This window comes from Ruditapes philippinarum, unplaced genomic scaffold, assembly GCF_026571515.1.
Source record: "Ruditapes philippinarum isolate M1 unplaced genomic scaffold, ASM2657151v2 ctg1029_1_1_1_1, whole genome shotgun sequence".
NCBI lineage: Eukaryota > Metazoa > Mollusca > Bivalvia > Venerida > Veneridae > Ruditapes > Ruditapes philippinarum.
In genome coordinates, this window is record NW_026858064.1 from 520,315 (window position 1) to 545,982 (window position 25,668).

At 34.8% G+C, this 25,668-nt stretch overlaps 2 protein-coding genes across 4 annotated transcripts in view; one reads left to right on the plus strand and one right to left on the minus strand.

The window, feature by feature from the left end:
* On the minus strand, positions 1-17,420 carry LOC132751972 (probable proline iminopeptidase). 3 transcript variants are annotated; one of them, XM_060742203.1, is made up of 8 exons: positions 17,263-17,420; positions 16,166-16,319; positions 13,866-13,989; positions 12,603-12,778; positions 8,530-8,614; positions 5,495-5,682; positions 1,670-1,814; positions 1-805 (listed from the first exon to the last, which is right to left on the minus strand). In XM_060742203.1, exons 1-8 carry the CDS (start codon positions 17,312-17,314, stop codon positions 695-697), a joined length of 1,035 nt encoding a protein of 344 aa, XP_060598186.1. In that variant the 5' UTR covers positions 17,315-17,420; the 3' UTR covers positions 1-694. The 3 variants fall into 3 exon arrangements, with proteins under 3 accessions (XP_060598186.1, XP_060598187.1, XP_060598188.1); XM_060742204.1 differs by lacking the exon at positions 8,530-8,614 and adding an exon at positions 10,325-10,409; XM_060742205.1 differs by having other exon boundaries at positions 17,247-17,379.
* The window catches only part of LOC132751971 (PAT complex subunit CCDC47-like), an 11,048-nt gene continuing 2,774 nt past the window's right edge, over positions 17,395-25,668 (plus strand). Inside the window, exons 1-11 of the mRNA XM_060742202.1 lie at positions 17,395-17,467; positions 17,674-17,797; positions 18,502-18,647; positions 19,097-19,213; positions 19,499-19,673; positions 20,331-20,515; positions 20,937-21,035; positions 23,401-23,505; positions 23,907-23,992; positions 24,286-24,341; positions 25,102-25,211. Of these exons, the coding sequence (XP_060598185.1) occupies positions 17,686-17,797; positions 18,502-18,647; positions 19,097-19,213; positions 19,499-19,673; positions 20,331-20,515; positions 20,937-21,035; positions 23,401-23,505; positions 23,907-23,992; positions 24,286-24,341; positions 25,102-25,211 (1,191 nt within the window). The 5' untranslated portion in view covers positions 17,395-17,467; positions 17,674-17,685. The remainder of the gene's footprint in view (positions 17,468-17,673; positions 17,798-18,501; positions 18,648-19,096; positions 19,214-19,498; positions 19,674-20,330; positions 20,516-20,936; positions 21,036-23,400; positions 23,506-23,906; positions 23,993-24,285; positions 24,342-25,101; positions 25,212-25,668) is intronic.

Below are 25,668 nucleotides of genomic sequence, written 5' to 3' on the forward strand. Positions count from 1 at the left end.
TAAGGTTTTCCATAGTTTTATTTTAATAGGTCACACTTGCTGTTTTGTCAAAGTATGCATCATTTCTATAAATAAATGACAAAGTTAAGAAAATAAATGCAAAATTTAATCATCTGACCTTTGACATTGACAGTCAAGGTCATTTAAAGGTCAAGGTCAAATCTGACTTATTCCACATGTCCATTTGGTCACAAGTTAAGCTATAAAAGTACACCAAAAATAAAAAGCTTTTGTGAAAAAAATAAGCCTTCCATTCTAGGGCAAAATGGGCCTTTAAATGATATATATAACATTTACTATAATGTAAATGTTATTGTATCAATTATTTAAATGTTATTGCACCACTTTAAATGTTATTGTATAAACAACACTGTAAGTGTAACTATTTAATAAAATGATATTGCAATTAAAATGTGGTTGTAATAAAAATAGATAATTATGTAAAATGTTATTTCATAACGAATATGTAGCAGTTATTTCAACAACTATGTAAATGTTATTTCATACCAAATATGTAGTTTTTCATTTAGCAATTACGTAAAATGTTATTTATTATAACACACACGTCATTGCTATTAAATTATTTAACTGCTATTAAAGGTTTTTGTATTAATCACAGGCATCTAGAAGCTTGGACTGGGTACCAGGTTTTTGTATTTATCACAGGCATCTAGAAGCTTGGACTGGGTACCAGTTAAAGGTTCTTGTATTTATCACAGGCATCTAGAAGCTTGGACTGGGTACCAGGTTCCTTGTTACTGTGTCCCGCATCTGCTATGATGTGGAATTCCGCTTCAGGAAATGCCTGAAATACAATAATTATTATAATAGTTAAATGTCTTAACAGCTTTCTGTACAATTTATATAATGAACTGATTATTATTATGCTTTGAATTTGGCTCATCATATTTTGAATTTTGCAAATAATGCTTTAAATTTGGCTTATCATGCATTGAATTTGGCTTATCATATTTTGAATTTGGCTAATCATGCTTTGAATTTGGCTAATCATGTTTTTATCAGTTTTGTACATGGCTTATCATGCATTGAATTTGCCTTATTTTATGTTTTGAATATGGCTCATCATGCTTTGAATATAGCTTATCACGCTTTGAATTTGGCTAATCATGCTTTTAAGTTGCCTTATCATGCTTTTATCATGGTTTGTACATGGCTCATCATGCTTTGAATTAGGCTAATCATGCTTTGATTTTGGCTTATCATGCATTGATTTTGGCTTATTGCGTCTTATGCTATAAAGGTATAGTGATGGGGCTATGTCCGGCGTCTGTCTTGTGCGTCGTTCATCATCAACATTAGGGTTGTTAACACTATAGTAGTCACAGTTTTGAGTGGATCATAATCATAATTTGTCAGACAGTTTGTCTCAATGAAATACAGGTCAAGGTCAAATATGGGTCATCTCAGGTCAAAAACTAGGTCATAGGAGCTAAAAATAGAAAAATTTTGTTAACACTCTAGTGGCTGCAGTTTTAATCAAAATGTCCTGGAAATTGATAAGGAAGGTTGTTTTGATGATTTCTAGGTCAAGTTGACATATGGTCATCTCCGGTCAAAAACTAGGTCACAGGAGCAAAGAATAGAAAATGGCCCCATCACTATACCACTTTGTCGTCAGGTGAGCTAAAAAATAAGGGTTTGAGCTTACCCTATGCAGTTTCCAGGCTGTTTCCATTGGACATACCAGGTCATATCGTCCTTGAACTATCGTTGTTGGAATGTGGCGTATCTTGTCTACGTTGGCTAACAGTTGATCATCACGTTCAAAAAATCCTCCATTGACAAAGTAATGACTGCAATGAATTATATCATTATTTCTCAGTTGAAATATTTGCAACACATAATTGAAGTCTGTTGAAAACAACTCGGGTAATAGTGTCCTTTAATAGCTTGAACTGAATTTTATTCTCTTATTTCTTTCTTTTTTTTATTTGGTTTAGTTTCACGTCGCACCAAAACTGCAATGATACTTTCCAGCTTTACTGATGGAGGAAGACCTGAGGTGCCCCTCTGTGCATTATTTCATGAACTTCAGTAGAGCCACCGTGACCTTTCATAAGCTAGCTGGATAGCTTCCTCACATGAAAGAATCAAAAGTCCTCTACGAGATTTGAACTCACTAGGGTGGATTAATTTTACAATGCTTTTATTACATACCAGGCTTAATGGATCATGCCCCCCCTCCCCCCCAAAAAAAAAAAAAAAAAAAAATTCAATTTAATTCTAAGTGTATTTGTTTCATATCTCTGGCATAGTTGACATCTGCAAGTTTTTCAAATTTAATATTTTCAGACTTATGTAACCCAGTAGAGCTCCTATTATTGACATTTATATCATAAATGAGTTTTGGAACTTAGATAATTTTTTATTATCTAACATAAATTTTTACATTTTCCTATCCAATTTAATTATTGTTGGTGAAAGACAAGGAAATCAGGAAATCAGCAAGGAAATAAAAGTAAAAATTAATTTCATTACAAAATTGCTCACTTATCCATATTTTTCCTTGCATGACAATCCTTACTATTAATTTCCCTTCCAAACATTCAAACTTTTCTCTAAAATGGTACTTATGTTCTACAGTAAAACCTGGTGTTAAAGACCACCTTATAATAAAGATCACCCTGAAAATTTAAGGGCCATGATAACTATCTCCACAATTTTCAAGGACTTTTTAGGGCCTTTTTAATGGGGGGGGGGGCCAAATTCATTTTGGGTTGTTTTTTTTAAGGGCAATGTCCATTAATGGGTCCTTTTCTCACAAATGATCAAATTCAGGTACTTTTTAAGGCCTGAATGAACCTATGTCTAATTTTAATACTCAAGAAATTCGCAAAATTAAGTTTTTTCCCGTCTAATCCTGAGATACAAACAAATTTCCATACTAACTTGGTATATATATTTAAATAATAATAAGCTTAACGCGTAGATCACTCTATTGTATCTGTTTATATTGCACCGGAACACTGTACACTGTACAGGTACGCTTTTTTGAACCATGGAATAAACTTACTCTGGAATAAAGAATATTCTGGGTTTTTCCCAGCTAATCCGGGGGTACCAACAAACTTTTACAGTCAAAGCTTCAAAAATAAGCCTAACAGGTTGACTAATCTTTTGTGAACGGTATGTGCACTGTGAATTTTGCTTGTACTGGGGGATTATCATAGAAAATCCCACATTTGCCGATTTCCTGATAACAATCATTGATAACAATCATGATAACAATCATTGAATTTAAGATTTTGAATTTACTAGCCCGAATTCCAGTTTTGAATTTATTCTACTATATATTTAACAAAAATTTTCTTTAAATTTACACTGGCCCAAACTAACTTTCACTAGCCAGGGGCCACCGGGCCAGTGCTAAATTCGATGACTGGGATAACATCTATTAGATGGGGAAAAACTCATATTAGCAGCGTATGGGACAACAATATACAAGAGCGATTATTAATCATTAGTTGTCTGATGTTAGTCAATTGCATGATGAAGGAACTGTGTAGCAAGAGAAACACAAGAGCGATCAGTGATCACATGTGTCACCTCATGATGGCCAATTTTATGTTGGGAAAAGTTTTGTGACAGACGGCCAGACAGACAGATGGACAGTGCAAAACTAGACTAGGTTCTGATCATTCCTGTAAAGTTTGGATAAAATTGCACCAGTAGTTCATGAGGAGTAGTCCGGACAAGCTTTTGTGTATCTGGCAACACACAGAAAAAAACACCTTTTTATCAAAGGGCCATAACTCGGCCAAAAATCATTCAACTGGAAAACCCGTGCAAAATTATGCGCAAGGACTTGAGCTACAGATCAATCCCGTAAAGTTTCATTGAAATTGAATTAGTGGTATAAGAGAAGTAGTCCGGACAAAGTTTAAAAATAAAAAATTATTAAAGGGCCCTACTCTGACAAAAATCATTGAACCAGAAAATGCTGACAATATGCACAACTAGACTTGGTACTAATCATTCCTGTAAAGTTTGGATGAAATTGCACCAGTAGTTTATGAGGAGTAGTCCGGACAAGCTTTTGTGTATCTGGCAACACACAGAAAAAAACACCTTTTTATCAAAGGGCCATAACTCGGCCAAAAATCATTCAACCAGAAAACCCATGCAATATGCGCAAGGACTTGAGCTACAGATCAATCCTGTAAAGTTTCACTGAAATTGCATTAGTGGTATCAGAGAAGTAGTCCGGACAAACTTTAAAAATAAAAATTATTAAAGGGCCATAACTCTGACAAAAATCATTGAACCGGAAAATGCTGACAATATGCACAACTAGACTTGGTACTGATCATTCCTGTAAAGTTTGGATGAAATTGCACCAGTAGTTTATGAGAAGTAGTCCGGACAAGTTTTGTGACGGACAGACGGACAGACAGACGACGGAGAAGTGATCCCTATATGTCGCCACTACTCCGTAGAGGCGACACAAAAAATCATAAACAGGCCATGATGAAATTCATTCAACCAGAAAACTGTTCAATATGTGCAAGTACTTTACGATCAATCCAGTAAAGTTTCATTTCATTTGCATAAGTAGTATGAGAGAAATAGTCAGGACAAAATTTTACAAAATAAAATTCATTAAAGGGCCATAACTCTGACAAAAATCATTGAACCAGAAAATGCCGATGATATGTACAAGCAGCATAACTAGAATAACTGATTATTCTAACCAGCAGCTAAAATATCGTACCAGATTTTAAGATAAACATTTGTTACAAAATTACATAAACAAAACAACCACAGGAAATCTCAACTAACGTCTACATATTTACTCATAAAAATGAAGAATTTTAGTTTGTTAATACTGAAACCAACTAATTTCTCCTCAGTAGCTATAATCAACTTAAGACTTTGGAGTTAGAACTACATTTATTCAAAACAATCATTTTAGGTGAATATCAACACTTAAACATGATGCCGTAAAAATGTTCATTGACATAGATATGATCTGTGGTTATCCAACATTTGAAACATTTCATATGGAAAAATAACTTGGCCCTTTGCCCAGAAAAACTCATTTATGACTATTTATAGTAACATACCTAACCTCTTTTTAGTACTTCAGTAATCATTTTTCTTTGTAATATATCCTGATGAAGGTCTTGAAAGACCGAAAACGATATATTCTAGAATAAACCAGTTACAAACCATCCTGATGTGTTTGTTCTCTCCTTCTCTTGATTTACCAGTACTTGATCATTTATTTTAGTTTGATTGTGTGGGAAGCTATAAGCGATTGTGTAGGAAGCTATAAGCTCACTGAAACACTTTCAAATCTGTTCCTGGAACCAACCAGTACTGAGCAATAAGTGTTCTTGCAATAAGTTTCTTGCTCAAGGAACCAACGAGTTGCCTCTGACAGGGTTTGAACCCATGCGTCTACCGATCATTAGATTACTAGTCCAACACGTTAACCACTCGGCCATGCGGCTAATGTACAAATTAAACTCACCATTCAATTCTAGCAAACTGTAGCGCCCAGATATCTGCCTCCGCCCGCGCCACATAACTATCATCTACGTAAAGTTTTGAGGTTTTCAGCTCCCATTTACTCCATGCCTTCGCACACTCCAGTTGGACTTTCTCATCACTTCCTGTCAGTCTACGATAATATGCTCCAATCAGATCGCATCTTTCAACCTATATATCAAGGGAAGCAACTCTTAACAATAATACAAATTAAAGTGATTGCTTCCCCTGGTAAACTCTGTATCAAAAAATAGCCGGCAAGATTAATTGGCTACAATGTATTTAACCAGGTGTCTTCCAAATTTTTAAGGCTCGGCTTTAACATAAAGGATAAGAAAAATGAATATTTATATTTTCTTTTGTGATGAACAAAAATTAAATTCTGAATAATTCTTTAACAAAGGTATATAATCATTTCTATAGAATCTAAGTTTTCATAAAAGCATCAAACATTATATTAGTGTCCAGCTTTAATTGTCATCCAATAAAAATGCTGTATTTCTTAAAAATTCTGTGTGTTCATTTTCATAAGAAACAAAAGTCAATATGATATCAAATTCAGTTCATTATAGTAGCCTTCTATTTTTCATAGTGCTTCATAGAACCGCGTTCATAAAAATAGACAGATATAATGACGTAATATAATGAATAATAATGAAGCCAAATAAAGCTTGACACTAAGAATGTTAGTTTTCATCAGTAGCTGTTCTACAGAAATTAGAAACATTCTCCTGTCGCCATCCCTCCTGACGAAGTTTTTTATTTCTGTAGAACAGCACGGATGAACACTAACATATATATAGAAGTTACAGAAGTACAGGCTGGCCTGGATTCATTTTGGCAGCAAGGACTAATCACGTTTGGTTCCAGATTTTGCTCATACAGCCTTTATTTATTGACAGTTTCTTTTAATATTTGGTTGGAAGATACCTTGCATGGTATTCTTCCTTTTGATTGAGGTAGGGGTCAGTTGGGTCAAGGTCACCAGTGCTAAAAGTAGATTTTTACACACTTTTACCCATATAGCCTTTGCTTATAGAAAGATGTATTTCATATTTGGTACTGTGAAGGTAGCTTGCATAAACAGAGTTAGGGGTCAGTTGGGTCCAGGTCATCAGTGCTAAAAATAGATTTTTACACTTTTGGTTCCAGCATGCACTATATCCACCACTCTGATAATGTCTGCTTTTTTCATTAAAGCAGCATGCCTCCAGATTCATGCTGATTTTTTATGAAAAAATTTTGAAAATGCATTTAACAGAACAATTTTGTATAGTGAACAATGACACATTGTAAAACAATGCTTATTATCCATGTAAATTACCATAAAAAGGTCGAAATATCCAAAACAAATAGCCTTTACTGCGTTAGTAACGCAGCAGAAATAATTATGGTGATAAATACTGCAAAATATGACATTATTCGCAAATAACAAGTGAATTATTATTTGAAATGTGAATTGTTTTACTTTTTTAAAAATCTCAGTACATTTTTTTCAAATTTGATATTTTAAAAATATTTTGGCATATCTGGAGGCATGCAGCTTTAAAGCCTAGGAAGAGGCTGTGTATTTTCTCTATATTTCAGTTTGGTAAGTTCATAATAACATTTCTTTGCCAATTATCACGTAAACATGGAACCCCTTGAATTATCTGCAGACGACAAATTGCTTTACCATGCTACATACATGTATCTTAAAATGGACTTGTCCATCTTTCAATCTGAACAAAACTATTCACCAGGAATTTTTTAAGGGATATTTCAAAATAAATACTGACTGAATAACAAACAGTGCAATCGGATGGCATGCCAGGATGTGCCAGCAGAATTTGGTGTGCATTAATTGCAAGGGCAGATTCAGTCATGTTCAGCAGACTTTTGGGTCAAATTTCATTGTCTTTCATCATATTTCTTCTTATGCTCTATTAATCCCAGGTCCATATATCTAATGCTCTATTTATCCCAGGTCCATATATCTAATGCTCTATTAATCCCAGGTCCATATATCTAATACTTTATTAATCCCACTATTAATCCCAGGTCCATATATCTAATGCTCAATTAATCCCAGGTCCATATATTTAATGCTCAATCAATCCCAGTTCAATATACCTTAAGCTCTGTAAATGCTCTATTTATCCTAGGTTCATTTACCTAATATACCTACTGCTCCATATATCCCAGTTAAGTATACCTTAAGCTCAGTAAATGCTCTACTAACCCAAGGTTCATATGTCTAATGCTCTATTAATCCCAGTTCAATATACCTTAAGCTCTGTACATGCTATAGTTATCCTAGGTTAATATACGTAAAGGTCTGTAAATGCTCTATGAACCCTAGGTTCATATATCTAATGCTCTATTAATCCCAGTTCAATATACCTTAAGCTCTGTAAAATTAATTCCCTATAAATCCCAGGTCCAATTACCTAAAGCTCTATAATCCCAGGTCCAAATACCTAAAGCTCTATAATCCCAGGTCTAAATACCTAAAGCTCTATAATCCCAGGTCCAAATACCTAAAGCTCTATAATCCCAGGTCCAATTACCTAAAGCTCTATAATCCCAGGTCTAAATACCTAAAGCTCTATAATCCCAGGTCCAAATACCTAAAGCTCTATAATCCCAGGTCCAATTACCTAAAGCTCTATAATCCCAGGTCCAAATACCTAAAGCTCTATAATCCCAGGTCCAAATACCTAAAGCTCTATAATCCCAGGTCCAAATAGTCCAAATACATAAAGCTCTATAATCCCAATTCCAAAATTAAACCTTAAGCTCTATAAATTTGAGGATCTTTACCTATTACTGTTCAGAGGATTACAGGAAGATCTTAAATCTTAAGATCAGAAAGTCAGTTTTAAGAAGAGTCTTAGGATAAAAGATGCATTCATTGCTAGGAAAATATGCTTTACAATTATCAACTACATGTATAAGAAGTGCACTGCTGGTTGCATTTACAAATTAACTATGTGCAGTATAAAAAGTGCACTGCTGGTGAAAATCAATCATATATACCTCAGGAATGGGTTTGATGTATTCCTCATAGGCATCTGGGAAAATAAAGCTAGCACCATCTTGGTAGAACCATATCAGTTCCCTCCTGGAAAACCACAGATTTATTGCATTTATTTATCTATATTTATATGACATGAATGTTACTAGTACAGTCACACCTGTGTATAAAGGCCATCCAAAGGAGAAACAATACACAGCCTTTATAAACAAGTGGTCTTTATTTAGAGAGAATTTGATGTATTTTATTAATGAAGGTTTATCGTATGGTGGTCTTTATTTACAGGGTGGTCCTTATTAAGAGGTGGTCTTTAACACAGAATTGACTATATACATTTTTTCTGGAGATTTTCCAATGAAGTGTCAATGAATTCCAACTTGGTGGTTACAGGTGACAGGCGGAAAAAGAGCTCAGGTGTAATTTACAAGCAATATATCTAAGCCACAAGTGCGCATGCAGCTGAAGTATGGATAAGCAGGATACCTTTTGCACCTCATAAACAATTCAAAGATATAAACTTAAGGTAGTCTAACTCTAATACTTTCCTGCCCAAAAAAAGTCTAACATTGACTCATATCGTAGCAAATCCGTTATTTCCGGAACGTTATTTTTTCAAAATCTTGGGCATAAGATTATTAATAATCACTAATCCTTAATCACTATGTACTAAATAAATGATAAAAAAATTACGAATACCGAAGATTGTGAATAATAAGTTCCAGAAATAACCGATTTATTACGATATTGGCCCACAAAAGATTTTTTGTCCGGAAGACTACCTTAAAGCAGTTAGGAACAAGTGAATGTTTAACACCAGTTATAACAACAGTATCGCTTATAAAGAAATACTGCTAATAACGATGATGTTGCCGTGACGGTCCCGACTCAAACTGATTGCCTTTCGGATTAATGATATCGAGATACAATGATATAAATATGACAGTCCCTGAATATCGTTATCAATAGCATTTATTGTATGTGCATTAATTTTTTTTCATTTTATCAATTATGAACAAAATTCAAGTTTCACTTTAACTTTCTTCGCTCTTATTTTTCCATCAGTCTTATTTCTTCGCTCTTATAATTCCATCAGCAATAACCTTTTTTTTGCTAAATCTACCCATGTGATGAGTGCAGAACACAGAGCAGAAGTCACATCCATGCCATTCGATCATGGTCTGCACTATCAGTGTCGTTCTGTGTAATCAAACTTTTGTGTTTCAGGTCCTCAATATCCGAACTTTGACGGTAAGGGTGGAAAAGTGTTTCGATTCATTTAAGATATTAAGATATTTAAGATATTAAAGATATTAAGCCTGGTGAGGGAAAAGGAATTTGTTGTCTGCTGCATATTTGTTATTCAAGGGATTCATGTTAAGAGGTGAACAGATATTTTACACAAAAAAAAAACAGTTTAACAGCAGAGAAATCATTATAATTCCACTAGCTAGTTAAGGGAAGCAGTGACCTAGTGGTTAAGGTGTCTGCCTCTCAACCCAGGGGTTATGGGTTCGAACCCTAATCAGGTCATGACAATGTTTCTACATATGACACCAGTACTGGCTGGCTCCAGGAAGCGTACTCGAATGTGATTAACATAAGTTACACGAACTTACTTAACAAATGAGCTTAAATTTATTCTGTTAATCCAAAACAAAATTTCACTTTTTATTTTTCATAAAAAAAAGAACCCACATGATGGTATTGGGGAAAAAAGCCCAGGAATATATTTTCACCCAGCATGCTGAATATAATGCCAGAGTCCGACAAAATCCCAAACTTTAAGACAAATACTACCTGTGGTATAGGCTCTATGTATTCTTCATACAAGTCAGGCAATATGAAGTTGGCCCCTTCTTGATTATACCATAAAACCTCTTTTCTGTAAAATTTACATTGGGATACGGCACAGTTTTTATTGCTAATGTATGTCCAAAATCCGCACACATAATCAATTTAATCTATATGGTCTTCATTTGCATAGAAAATTACCTCGAGCAATTTCTTTAACATACATGCATTCTGCTTTTAACTGTGAGTTCACTTGATTTCGTGAGCATGAAATTTCATGGTTTTGTCAACAAGGACATTTTTTTTATGTTTTTAAATTTGTTTATTGTCTGTTTTTTTTTTTGGGACAATGAAATACAAAAATAATCTCACAGCCCATGAAATAAAATTTTGTTGAATCTTAAATTTGTGAATTGACTAATCCATGAAAAGCAAGAAAATTAGTGCCCTGTGAATAATAATGACTTTGCAGTTTTTACATTGTATATATCCCTATACCAATATGATATGTTTCTAATTGTGGAAATCCACCACCATGCAAACATGGAAATTTATCATAATCATTTTTGAATATGTTACATATAATAACATGAGAATTTGTCATAAATTTCTCCTACATACCAGTACATAGCCATGGCAATATATTTATTACCTACATATAATATGTCAATATAACATGCACATTATGGCAATTGGTAAAACATATAACAACGTTTTTTATACATATACAAATGAGCCGCGTCATGACAAAACCAACATAGTGGGTTTGCGACCAGCATGGATCCAGACCAGCCTGCGCATCCATGCAGTCTGATCATGATCCATGCTGTTCGCTATCAGTTTCTCTACTTGTTATAAGGTTTGTAAGCGAACAGCATGGATCCTGATCAGACTGCGCGTAGGCATGTGTTGGTTTTGTCATGGCACGGCTCAAATGAATATCCATGATTCATAACCAAATTTATTGAAAGAGTGAATGCCATCTTAAAGAAAATCTGTTGAAACTATTTGACCCTTATTGTTAAAACAATCATTCTTTTGTTTGTTTGGTTGGTTTTACAGCTCACCAGCACAGTATAGGACAATATGCCGCTGAAACAGGAAAGATGATTTTGGCTAACTGGTTCAAAGCAAACTTCAAAGGCAACACCAGGGGTCAAAACTACCTCACCTGCTGAAGCTAAGAGATGCATAGACTCCAGTTATTTGAACTCATTAAGTCGCCTCCTCAACTATCACACAGGGATAAACAGTGGCTGCAATTCTTATGCCTCAACCATTAAAAGCAACCCCTCAACCACAACAAGCACAATCATTCATTTACATAGACATCTGTTTCTATTGTAAGTACATGTAATTCAACTAGACAAAAGTAAGTCTAGTATCGTACTTTAATAATGTTCAGAATGTTAATGATGCAGGCCCCAATGAATTTCTTTAGGGCCACTGGCAGTGCAGGGTAAAGTTTAATACTTAAATAAATATAAAGTCAGTTTTCGGTTGACAGTTTTATAAATCGAAATGGCATATGCTGTTTGATTTTATCACCGAATAACTTCATTTATATTAAATATCTAGAGCAACATCATTTGGATCTGGAGAATCTCACTCGCCCTGCCAGCGATATATAAATTTTTTACTCGCCCGACCCTTGAAACTTTAAATCGCAAATGCAAGTGGGTGAGTGGATTTGTTGAGGCCTGTGATGGAAACAAAAGATGTCAGAGGGGCAGCACTCTTAACCATATTTGATCATAACGATGTTCAAACGGGACTTTGGCTAACATCACAACAAAGCTGAAGATGACCCCCTTATGTTTTGAAAAAGTTGCACCAAAAACGTTGATTTGAATTTGAAGAATTTGTATCAAAGATAAACTTAAAGGGACACCACTGAGATTTTTGACATGACATGACTGGAAATATCTTTTCGAGATTTCTGTCCCCATAGGTCTAGATCAATAACTTGTGTGCAAAATTTCAGATTGTTTACTCATTCCCTTTGAACTGAAAATTTTTTCTAATTATGAAAAATGGCCAAAAATTGAAAGTGTTGCAATGCTTTTTACTCAAATTGGGCACGGATTAGCACAGAAATAAGATTTGCAATAAATGTTTCTGAGTACATTACTTAATCATTTTTTTTGAAAATCTTTCTGTTTTAAGTGCCCCAGCTGATCTATGTAAGAAAAATTAAATTTTTACACTTTTGTGCTTTCGGACGTCAGTGGAGTTCCTTTAAAGAAATAAAGAAATTAAATTAGAACTAAAATATGCCACATACCTTCTTAACGTGAAAATTCCTCGCAGAATAAGGGCTTTAACTCTATCAGGATGAGTTTCAGCATATGCGAGAGACAAGGTTGATCCCCAACTTCCTCCAAACACCACCCATTTTTCTATACCAAGCTTTTCTCTCAGTTTCTCTACATCTGCCACAAGGTTCCATGTTGTATTCTCCTACACAGTGTATAGAGGATATTGAATGAGTGTAGATTTAATACAAAATTTATTGAATGAGTGTAGATTTAATACTAAATTTATTGAATGAGTGTAGATTTTATACTAAATTTATTGAATGAGTGTAGATTTAATACTAAATTTATTGAATGAGTGTAGATTTTATACTAAATTTATTGAATGAGTGTAGATTTAATACTAAATTTATTGAATGAGTGTAGATTTTATACTAAATTTATTGAATGAGTGTAGATTTAATACTAAATTTATTGAATGGGTGTAGATTTTATACTAAATTTATTGAATGAGTGTATATTTAATACTATATTTAATACTAAATTTATTGAATGAGTGTAGATTTAATACTAAATTTATTGAATGAGTGTAGATTTAAAACTAATTTTATTGAATGAGTGTAGATTTAATACTAAATTTATAGAACAAGTTGAATAAAATCATATCATGGAAGCCTCTGACGAGCATAAAATTGTTTTTATTCAAAGAGTTGAGAAAATTAAGTATCAAATCTATACAAATATAATATTATATAAATTACACATCTAATATAAGAACGGATCTATAGTAAAGAAGAGTATGTTGAAACAACTGTAGAGTAATGCTAACATTAGCGAGCTTGTAGCCTACTAGCCGATGGCTCGTAGAAATAGGGTAGCACCTGTAAAATTATCAAAGTTACTAGCCTTTTTTTAAAGGCTGGTAAAAACCTTTTAAGGTCCTGTGATAATTCAAATCAGATGGTTTACAGATCTATGCAATGGTATCCAAACTGTCCAATATGAGCCAAAAATAAGACACCCCTTTGGTGCATGATAAATCATATGAGCAGCGCCATGACAAAACCAACATAGTGCATTTGCGACCAGCATGAATCCATACCAGTTTGCGCATCCGCGCAGTCTGATGAGGATCCATACTGTTCGCTTACCAACCCTATAACAAGTAGAGAAACTGATAGCGAACAGCATGGATCCTGATCAGACTGCATGGATGCGCAGGCTGGTCTGGATCCATGCAGGTCGCAAATGCACCATTTTGTCATGGTGCAGCTCTATTGAGCAAGACAAACCTTGAGTTCAGCAGCTGGTAAAGACTTTCCTGCCCCTCTTTGGTCCATCAGCACAATTCTGTAAACATTCGGATCAAAGAATGTTCTATCTCTAGCCGACGTACCTCCCCCTGGTCCGCCATGTCTAAAAATAGATATTACCTCATCAAGAATCTATGGCAGTCTTTCCTTTTCTTATTTTCATTTTAACATAAAATTCAGCTAGTGGTATTTTTCTAATATTTATTAGGGATATGGAGGCTGGCCTTGATAGTTAAGATTGAAGGGATGTGGGTACGGCCTGGCTCTTTACTAAAGACATACAAAATGCACATGATTGTTAATTGATGTTTATCTATAAACTAAAACAAATATTCAGTGCATATACAGTCAAACTTGTGTTAACTAGAACTGCCACTATCATGGCGTGAATACCCCCGCATACCACTTTGTCAGAATCAACAGTGGCCATTTAGAGCTCAAGGACAACCTCCCTGCCAAATCTGAGGTTACTAAGCCAGTGCATTGCTAAGTGTATGTATTCTACATGCTTCAAATGTGAAAATGTCAAAATCAATACATTGCGGACAGGACATTCTTTAGCAATTGAGGAGAAAAGCTTTTTTTTTTGTCAGGGTCCCTGTGACCTTGACCTTTGACCCAGTGACCTCAAAATCAATAGGGGTAACCTTATAGTCATGATCAACATCCATGCCAAATATGAAGACTGTGGGTCAAAGGAATCTTAAGTTAATGGGTGGACAAACTTTTTGAAGTCAAAGTCCCTATGACCTTGACCTTTGATCCAGTGACCTCAAAATCAAAAGGGGTCATCTACTAATCATAACTAACCTGCATTCCAAATATGAAGACTGTGGGTCATAGGAATCTTAAGTTATTGGGCGGACAAGCTTTTTGAAGTCAAGGCCCCTGTGACCTTGACCTTTGACCTGGTGACCTCAAAATCAATAGGGGTCATCTACTAATCATGACTAACCTCCATAACAAATATGAAGACTGTGGGTCAAAGGAATCTTAAGATATAGGGGGGACAAGCTTTTTGAAGTCAAGGCCCCTGTGACCTTGACCTTTGACCTGGTGACCTCAAAGTCAATAGGGGTCATCTACTAATCATGACTAAGCTCCATGCCAAAAATGAAGACTGTGGGTCAAAGGAATCTTTAGTTATTGGGCGGACAAGCTTTTTTAAAGTCAAGGCCCCTGTGACCTTGACCTTTGACCTGGTGACCTCAAAGTCAATTGGGGTCATCTACTTATCATGACTAGCCTCCATGCCAAATATGAAGACTGTGGGTCAAAGGAATCTTAAGTTATTGGTCGGACAAGCTTTTTGAATTCAAGGCCCCTGTGACCTTGACCTTTGACCTGGTGACCTCAAAGTCAATAGGGGTCATCTACTAATCACTACTAACCTCAATGCCAAATATGAAGACTGTGGGTCAAAGGAATCTTAAGTTATTGGGCGGACAAGCTTTTTGAAGTCAAGGCCCCTGTGACCTTGACCTTTGACCTCAAAGTCAATAGGGGTCATCTACTAATCACGACTAACCTCAATGCCAAATATGAAGACTATGGGTCAAAGGAATCTTAAGTTATTGGGCGGACAAGCTTTTTGAAGTCAAGGCCCCTGTGACCTTGACCTTTGACCTGGTGACCTCAAATCAATAGGGGTCATCTACTAATCACGACTTACTTCCATGCCAAATATGAAGACTGTGGGTCAAAGGAATCTTAAGTTATTGGGCGGACAAGCTTTTTGAAGTCAAGGCCCCTGTGACCTTGACCTTTGACCTGGTGACCTCAAAATCAATAGAGGTCATCTACTAATCATGACTAAGCTCCATGGCCAATATGAAGACTGTAGGTTAAAGGAATCTTAAGTTATTGGGCGTACAAGCTTTTTGAAGTAAAGGCCCCTGTGACCTTGACCTTTGACCTAGTGACCTCAAAATCAATAGGGGTCATCTACTAATCATGACTAACCTCCATGCCAAATATGAAGACTAAGGGTCAAAGGAATCTTAAGTTATTGGGCGGACAAGAAAAAACTGACGGACGGCCGGACAGCCGGACGGACGGACGGACAAGCTGATTCCAGTATACCCCCTTACAACTTTGTTGTGCGGGGGTATAAAGATCACCTTCTAATAAAGATCACCCTGTAAATAAAGACCACCATTTGATAAACCTTCATTGATAAAATGCAACAGAGTTAACTCTAAATAAAGACCACCTGTCTATAAAGGTCATGTATGGTCTCTCCTTTGGCACAGGTTTGACTGTAACTACAAGATACTTACAAAAATATGACAGGATTCCCATTCTTATTTCCTGATTGCTCGTAGTAGACCTGGTGAATGTCAGATACCTTCAGCATTCCAGTATCATATGGCTCAATATCTGGATACATTTCCCTGAACTTACTGCTCTCTGTTGCCATGGTTCTTTGTAAAACTGCAAATATTTATAAATTAAAAGAGCTGTAAGTAGGATAGTCAAAATATATTGATGTGCCAAAGCTTAATTCTGAGATATTTTCATTCTAGGTTAGAATCTCCCTTCAAGAGGCGAGATATTGCCCAGACACAAAATAGCACAATATCTCGTCGCAAAGTACAATTAGTTGGATTATAAGTAGGATAGCATGCTTGACTATCTTCATGCTTGATTATAGAAACAATAATGAAAGAATTCACAAACAGGAAGAGTTCTTTCAAAATACACAACATCGTTATAAGAAGTGGACATTGACCCAAAATAATTATTATAATACTTGAGAAATGTGTGAAGATTCAAGTGAATATCTTCAAAAGTTCTAGTTCACAGTATATAAACAAGTGTATATCCTGTTATTGCAAGAAAGGTTCCTGAGAAATACATAGGGGTCTCAGTCTAATCGTAATCCAGATTGCAAAGAAAGTTACAGTAAACAGAATTAAGTAACATATCTCCTTGTAATCGCAAGACAGCGTACACATTGAATTGTATAAGCATGCAAAACAAGATACGATGATTTCGTATATAATTATAGTGTGAGTTCACTTTAATAAAAAAAAAACCATGTGTTAGCAACTGTTACTAATGTTTGTTAGCGCCTGAAGAAATAAAATTTCTAATTGGAGACTCTCTCCATTCAATGTGTCCTTTTCTAACAAAAATAATAATAGCCTTGATTTTGATAATGTAAATTGTAATCTTAAACATAACTTTGATAATATCAGTGCAAATGTCAGTGAAATAAATGCCAGTTCCTGTGTCAAAGGTGAGATACTGAGATAGGCCTACAGTACAGGACCTCTGCTGTACTTGGCAGTGAAAAATAAATTTATTGGATTGTCTCATGTAACAAAAATTATAGATTTGATTTATCAGATTGACAACCGATATTTATCGATACCTCTATACACGGATGAATTCTTCCTAGCTATTTGAACAAGTCTATATATCATAAATGCAATCAAAACATCAGCAATTGTAACTGCTGTTAAACCATGGGCCAAAGGGCAATTTGATTTATCATAACGTGTTAAAATTACGCACACCGTACTAAAAAAATTTAGACGTGGAATTCGCCGGCGTTTAATCAAAAAAATACAAAGAAAGTAGGTGTTTTTAGGTCAAAATATTCACTTATTCACATAAGTATGTATTTAGTGCTACTAGCTATTATAACTTAATAGACTGAATATGTTTTGAAATAAATCTTCTTCGACCTCAAAAGCTACATAAAAATCGGATATGTAAATTTTGGACAAAGAGTTTAGTTATATCTAGTTTAACTTTCTTAAGATAAATATTTTTCTTTCAGGTATAGAAAACGATGAAACTTCTGTATCTTACATTATTGGGCTTATTATTGCTGAGTTATCAGTCAGCAGGAAAGAAATCTAATGAATATGATGACAATGATTTTGCAGAATTTGAAGATGATGGTTTGTTTTTGTTATTGTTTTTCTTTCAAGAATTTGGCCTGCTAAATTGGCCGGTATTGCTAGCAAAATGTGCAGATAAAGGGGAAATCTCCTGGATTACACCCCTATGTGTAAAACAGAAGTAAAACATGTATATAAATACACTAGAAAATGGAATGAACCTTATATTAATATATTATAATATATATATCCGTAGGTATAAACAAACTTTTACAGTTACAGCTTCGAAGATAAGCGCAAGAAGTTGGCTAATCTATTGTGAAAGGTATTGCGCTTTGAAGCTTTAATGGTAAAAGTTTGTACCTACAGATTAGCTGGAAAAAAACTCACAGTTCTGGGTAACATCTATTAAGCAGGGCTAAGGTTAAACAAGACCATGCAGTATGGACAAGTGGTTTACATGTCTATCTAGTGATCTAACGATTGCTGGCCATATGGGTTCAAACTCTATCAGGGGCTAGCTATTGTTCCCTTGAACAGGAATCTTATATTCATTGCTAAGTACTGGTTGGTTCCAGGAATGGATTCGAGATTGTTTCAATAAACCTACAGCTTCCAAAACAATCAAACTAAAATTAAATTCATAGAAACTAACTATTGAATGTGACACATATGTTTGCCTCTGGCTTAGCCCGCTTACACTAAATAAAAAGACCATTACATATTTCAATAAATTATAGTACATCTTATAATCTTTTTATCAGATGGTGAAGTAACTGTAGAAGAGGACGCAGATTTTCCATCCGAGTCTGAAGACACTCCACAGCAGCAACAACAACAACAACAATCTGATCGCGTGCAGCAAGATGTCCAAGATGATGAAGATGATGACGACGACGGAACAGTTGAGGTGAGCATATTCTATGTGCTACATTTAGAGTGATACTTATGTGATGTTATAACACTGGTCAAACTGCAATTGAATATTAATTTATATCTATGTTATTGACTTATGCACAAGCCACAATAATAAAAAACTATCCTATTTAACTAAACAAAATACTTTTCATGGGTGAAGAAGTACATACGATTCATCCGCAGCTTGTTGTGCTAAAGTCATGTTAAGTAGAGCTATCCTAGTCAGCCGAGTGTCAGTGTAACCACTTATGTAAAAGTTTTTGTAACACCTCAAATATATTTTCAAAGTCCATTGACATATGGTTTTGAAACTTTGCACACTTGTTCATCATCATGCCCCTAACCTGACGACTGCGCTAGACAGAAGGAGGTAATTCTATCAAGCATTTTGACAAAATTATGCCCCTTTTAAAGTCATGTTTCTTTTCTTTATTTATACAGACAGATGAGGATGAATTTGATCATTTTACTGACGAGGATGAATTTGAAGGATTCGATAGAGACATTCATCCAGCTAAAGGCAAATCACATGAAGTTCCTGACCTCAAAATTGCCAAGGTAAGTTTCCAAGAATGGTTGAGCAAAAAGTTTGGTTAAAAACATATTTGTTTATGCTCGATTGCAAAACAGGATCTTGCAAGTTTCCGATTGTGCCTTAAATAATGCATTGGAGAGCACCTGAGGTCTTCCTGCATCAATAAAGCTGAATGTCGCCATATGACCCAAACAAACATAAATATCATACAGACAAGATAAGAAATGCTTCAGATAAAAACGGACGTGTACATGGTAAGTAAAAATCATATTTTGCTGACCCTGCAGTTTTAATGTTTTATTTGATAGGTACCAATACATTTGAGAACAAACTGGGACAGTTTTTACTTGGAGATGCTCATGCTGGCAGGATTGGGTGTTTATTTTCTGAACTTTCTGGCAGGAAAAACGAAGAACAGCAAACTAGCACAGGCGTGGCTTACATCACATAAACAGTTACTAGAGGATAACTTTACTATTGTTGGTAAGTATCTGACTTAACCCTTACTCTTCTAAATTAACTTAAAGGGACTCCACTGAATTTTTTTGACATGATGGGACTGGAAATTATTTTTTGAGATAAATGTTCAATATGATGCAAGTCTAGACCTTAAACTTGTATGCAAAATTTCAGATCATTTGCTCACTCAGTTTTTTCAGAATAATTATTTGTGAAAAATGACCCAACATTGAAAGACTTATACTTAAATCAGGCCAAGAATAGCTTAAAATATGATTTTCAATTCAGTTCTGGGTATTTATTTATATATCTTTTGCATATCTTTCTGTATTGAGCGTCCAAGCTGAACTATGTAAGAAATTCAAATTTGGACTCATAACTATTCATCATTTTTTGGGGACAATTACAAAATATTTACTAACTAAATAGCAAATAGTGCAGATCATGATTAGATGGCACAGATTATGGCTGCTGATCTTGGTCTGCACTTGTGGCACTGGATAAACAGCATTCGCTCTTGATTTTTAAAAAATGGAAACAATAACGTATAGTTTTGACAAAAGTGGATATTAGCTAAGAAATGTGGATACTTTTGTGCAAAATGGATATAAAAAGTCTCTGTGAAGTCTGTATGAATTGTTATGAATAAAAAATGAAAAAGAAAAACTTGCTTTTTACAAGGTGATGATGGCACATCGAAGGAGGTGACGTCGGGAACGTTGATGAAGGAATCCGAAAATATATACGCATTATGGTGCAGTGGTAGAATGTGTGTCGAAGGAATGTTGGTCGAGCTGAAACTGATCAAGCGACAGGACCTCATTAACGTCATGTCCACTATGCTTAAACCAGCCGCTGACCAAATTGTAAGTTCAGTCTAGGTGAAATTTATTTTTCTCTCGTTACACTTCTTTACCATTTCTATCCATCGAGCTTATGTAATGTCATTTAGTGACTTCTTTCTAAGAGAATTATTAACCATTTTTTGTAGCTTCTTTATAATAAAATACTGTGAATTAACTTAATTTCATGGGCCTATGCACAGCCTCAATCAAACCAAGTCTGCAACATTCACAATTTTACTGTTTCAGATTCTGTTTTTCTCTATTTTATCAGACATGCAACATACAACTTGTATAGTTGTAAAATGTTTGTATTTTCCAATTCTTGTACAAAAAGTTTCTAAAGGTTGTCATAAAATGCAATAAACTGATTGCTAGAGATGGGAATGTTTGTCAATGTTTGAATCAATGATTATGAAGATAATTATTATTTATCGTTACACAGGTTGTAAAAGTAAGCATGGACCCGTCGATGGAGAAATTCTGTTTCTGTATTGCTCAGAAGAAAGTCGCTGCCAAAATGCAAAAAGATCTTCTGGATTTAGTAAGCTAATTCTTGTATTGTATTATAAAGTATTTGTTCTAGAATCATGGAACGACCAAGAATTTTGATGTATGAATATTTGGTTTTCATATTAATATTAATTTTTGGATGAAATTCCCAGTTCTGGTCCGGTGTTTTTAAGAAAAGATCAGATCAGAATATTTTCCTAAATTTGATTTGATTTTGCTAGAATGAAATAGTACATATTCAAATTGCTGATTTGAAGAAACAAACCCTATTTTGTAATAAAATAGACAAATAACAAAAATCAAATTAAAAAAAATCAAATCAAAATAAGGATAAATTTTTTTAGGATCAAAATCAATAATTGGATCAACTGTAAAATGCCGATATCTTGTAAAAATAACAAAATATTTATTCTAAAATTTTATAAACATGCTATTTCACTTTCAGTTTCATCAAGTTAATACTAGATATTTAAACTATAAGGGTTAACAATGGAAAATATTTTAATTTTTAACTTTGATCCTGATTTTGATCCTGATCCTTAAATCTTTGTTAACACGGGGCCTGATTTTTTTTAGCTCATCTGTCACAAAGTGACAGGGTGAGCTTTTGTGATTGCTTTTCGTCCGGCGTCCGTCCGTAAACTTTTACTTTAAATGACATCTCCTCATAAACCACTAAGCCAATTTCATCCAAACTTCACAGGAATGTTCCTTTGGTGGTCACCTTTAAAAATTGTTCAAAGAATTTAATTCCATGCAGATCTCTGGTTGCCATGGCAACCGAAAGAAAAAACTTTAAATATCTTCTTTTAAAAAACCATAAGAGCTAGAGCTTAGATATTTGGCATGAAACATCTTCTAGTGAGTGTCTACCAAGTTTGTTCAAATAAAAGCCCTGGGGTCAAAATTGGCCCGGCCCCGTGGGTCATTGATTTTCCCTATATGCATATAGTAAAAACTTAAAAAATCTTCTTTTAAAGAACCCAAAGAGCTAGAGCTAAGATATTTAGCATGAAACATGTTCTAATGGGTGTCTACCAAGTTTGTTCAAATAAAAGCCCTGGGGTCAAAATTGGCCCCGCCCCGGGGGGTCATTGATTTTCCCTATATGCATATAGTAAAAACTTAAAAAATCTTCTTTTAAAGAACTCAAAGAGCTATGGCTAAGATATTGAGCATCAAACATGTTCTAATAGGTGTCTACCAAGTTTGTTCAAATAAAAGCCCTGGGGTCAAAATTGGCCCCGACCCAGGGGGTCATTGATTTTCCCTATATGCATATAGTAAAAACTTAAAAAATCTTCTTTTAAAGAACCAAAAGAGTTAGAGCTAAGATATTTAGCATGAAACATGTTCTAATAAGTGTCTACCAAGTTTGTTCAAATAAAAGCCCTGGGGTCAAAATTGGCCCCGCCCCGGGGGGTCATTGATTTTCCCTATATGCACATTGTAAAAACCTAAAAAATCTTCTTTTAAAGAACTCAAAGAGCTATGGCTAAGATATTTAGCATCAAACATGTTCTCATAGGTGTCTACCAAGTTTGTTCAAATAAAAGCCCTGGGGTCAAAATTGGCACCGCCCAGGGGGTCATTGATTTTCCTTATATGTGTATAGCAAAAACTTAAAAAATCTTCTTTGAAAAAACCCAAATAGCTAGAGTTAAGATATTAAGCATGAAACATCTTTTAGTGAGTGTCTACAAAGTTTGTTCAAATAAAAGATCTGGGGTCAAAATTGGCCCCGCCCCGGGGGTCATTGATTTTTTTTATATGTGTATAGCAAAAACTTAAAATCTTCTTTGAAAAAACCCAAATAGCTAGAGTTTAGATATTAAGCATGAAACATCTTCTAGTAAGTGTCTACAAAGTTTGTTCAAATAGAAGCCCTGGCCCGGCCCCAGGGGTGTCATTGTTTTTAACTATATGTGTATAGTAAAAACTTTAAAAAAATCTTCTTTTAAAAAGCCCAATGAGCTAGAGCTTAGATGTTTAGCATGAAACATCTTCTTATGGGTGTCTACCAAGTTTGTGCAAATAAAAGCCCTTGGGTTAAATTGGCCCTGCAACGTTGGGGGGGGGGCCTATATACAGGTGAGCGACCTCAGGGCCATCATGGCCCTCTTGTTTCATTTAGTAAAACTTAGCTCAATTTGAGATGTACATGTATTTAGTTTATACAGAATTTATGATTGTATAGGAAGCTTTAAGCTTATAGACACACTTTCGAATCCGCTCCTTGAACCAACCAGTATTGAGCAATGAGTGTAAAGTTTCTTTCTCAAGGAAACAACGACTTGCCCCTGACAGGGTTTGAAGATGAGATGTATTTGTTTGAAATGCAAAATCTTTTCCTCTTTCAATGAAATATAATTCTGGAAATTATATTTATATTATAGAGCCAGTTTACGGAGAAGAAAAATATTGATAAATATAACATCCCATCAAGCTTCCAACTTCTTAGTGAGATAGGGGAGGCAACTGCTATGGTGCTAGATAAGAAAGTAAGTATTTCTCTCCCTTTGAATGTGATAACTAGGGCTAAAAATGCCATTTGTGTTTAATGGTTGAGGCATAAGAGTTGCAGCCACTTTATATTCCTGCGTGATTGTAAGAGAAGACTAAATGGGTTTGAATTACTGAATTCTATGTAACTCTGAAGTTGCTTAAGTTTGTAACACCTGAGGTTAGGCAAAATTATTTTCCCTGTTTCTGCGCCATATGCCCTAAATTGTGTTGGTGTCCCCTAAAACTAAACAAAACAAACAAAATTATGGTCTACACTGTTTGCTTTTTCATTGATACATTTTCTGAAATTTTCCCTTAAAATGATAAATGGTCCATTTAAGATAATGTATGGGTTTATTGATTATTTCACAATTGCTAATGATATTTCATTTACTAGGTATGTCAAGCTCTTGATCGCTTTGAGAACCAGATTGAATCCATCCATATCTCAGACCAGTATTCCGGACCTAAGAACCAGTATGAGTGAGTACATTTGTAATTATAGAAAGCTGTTTTATACCAACGCAGTATCTGTGATGTGGTGGCATATAGTGATAACCTGAGTGTGTACCTGCGTGTGTGTTTGTTTGTCTGTTATATAGATTACATAGTAACCTGAAGAAATTCAAATATTTGCGAATAATTTTAATTCGCAAAAATCGCAAATATTTCCATGTCGCAAAAATAACCACTTATACAGTATTTTATCATTGGAATTATATTTTGAAAGACTAATTGTAAACATTTCTTTCATGATTTATTGTTTGATATTTTAGTGATAACCAAACCAAGATGCCAGAAGTAAAGCAAACCATTGTATTCTGTTTTAATGGTAAGATTTTCTTTTTCTCTCTGTTTAATATTCTTTGTTCACTTAACAATATTTTGAATATTTCAATACATTTTCAAGATTTTCATGAAAAACAGCATGAATCTGGAGTTGTGCTTTAAAGATATACTATACTATGCTCATTCTATATTTTTATCACCGAAATTTATTGAAATCTATGAAATTGTTACGGAATATGTCAAATTTGAATAAAGGAATAAATAAACTATGTTTTGGAAGGTGTGTTCCCTATTACAGGTCAAGTAAAGTTGGTCTTTTCTTTAAAAAACTGCCAATTATTTTTTTAATGACACTATATATTCATAGTGTGACAACCTAAAGCGTGTAGAGTTTCAAACAGAACATCTTCTTTGTGTAAAAACAAAACTTGTATATTTTATACCAGTATTTACAAAGAGACTGTGAAGCAATTTTCAATATTTTACAATATCAAATTTGAGCATAGTATATCTTATTAGCTTGTCAAACTTGAGATGTATCAATCATTGTAATGCCCCTTCACAACTGTGGGTTCGAATCCCGAAAGGGACTTTGGATTCTTTCATGTGAGGAAGCTATCCAGCTAGCTTACGGAACGTCAGTGGTTCTACTCAGATGCCCGTTTGTGCCTGAAATAATGCATGAAAAGGCACCTGAGGTCTTCCTCCACCAGTAAAGCTGGAATGTTGCTAAATGACCTATACTGTGTAGGTGTGACGTAAAACCCAAACATACAAACAAACAAACATTGTAATATTTACAGTGGCTGGTAAAGGTAAGACTAAGACAACGGACATGGAGAACATGAAGCCATTGATGCAGCTCGTCTTCTACGTCGTGGATAAAGTCGCTAGGGTCTCGCTCAGCAAGGAGGTATGTGCATAAAGTACCATATTCAGGGATTTTTTGGACTTATTTTATAGTCGATATTCGGTCATATTCCCAATTGTATATTATTTTCCCAATCCATAATTTAAGTCATGTATTTTTTCCGTACTTTAAACAAAATGTTGCTGAAATTCCCAATTCCATGGGTATGGGTCAAGTTCCCAAAATTCTGGGGAAAAAACCTGGTATAAATTTATGGTGATTAACTTCAATGTAGTTAAAGCTGCTCAATTGAAACTTGATACAGTAAACTCCACATATAACAATATTTTTGTTTATTATGCCCCCATTTCGAAGAAAAGGGGGTATATTGCTTTGCACTTGTCGGTCCGTCGGTCCGTAGACCAAATGGTTTCCGAGTGATAACTAAAGAACCCTTAGGCCTAGGAACTTCAAACTTGGTATGGTGATTGGTCATGACCAGTAGATGACCCCTATTGAT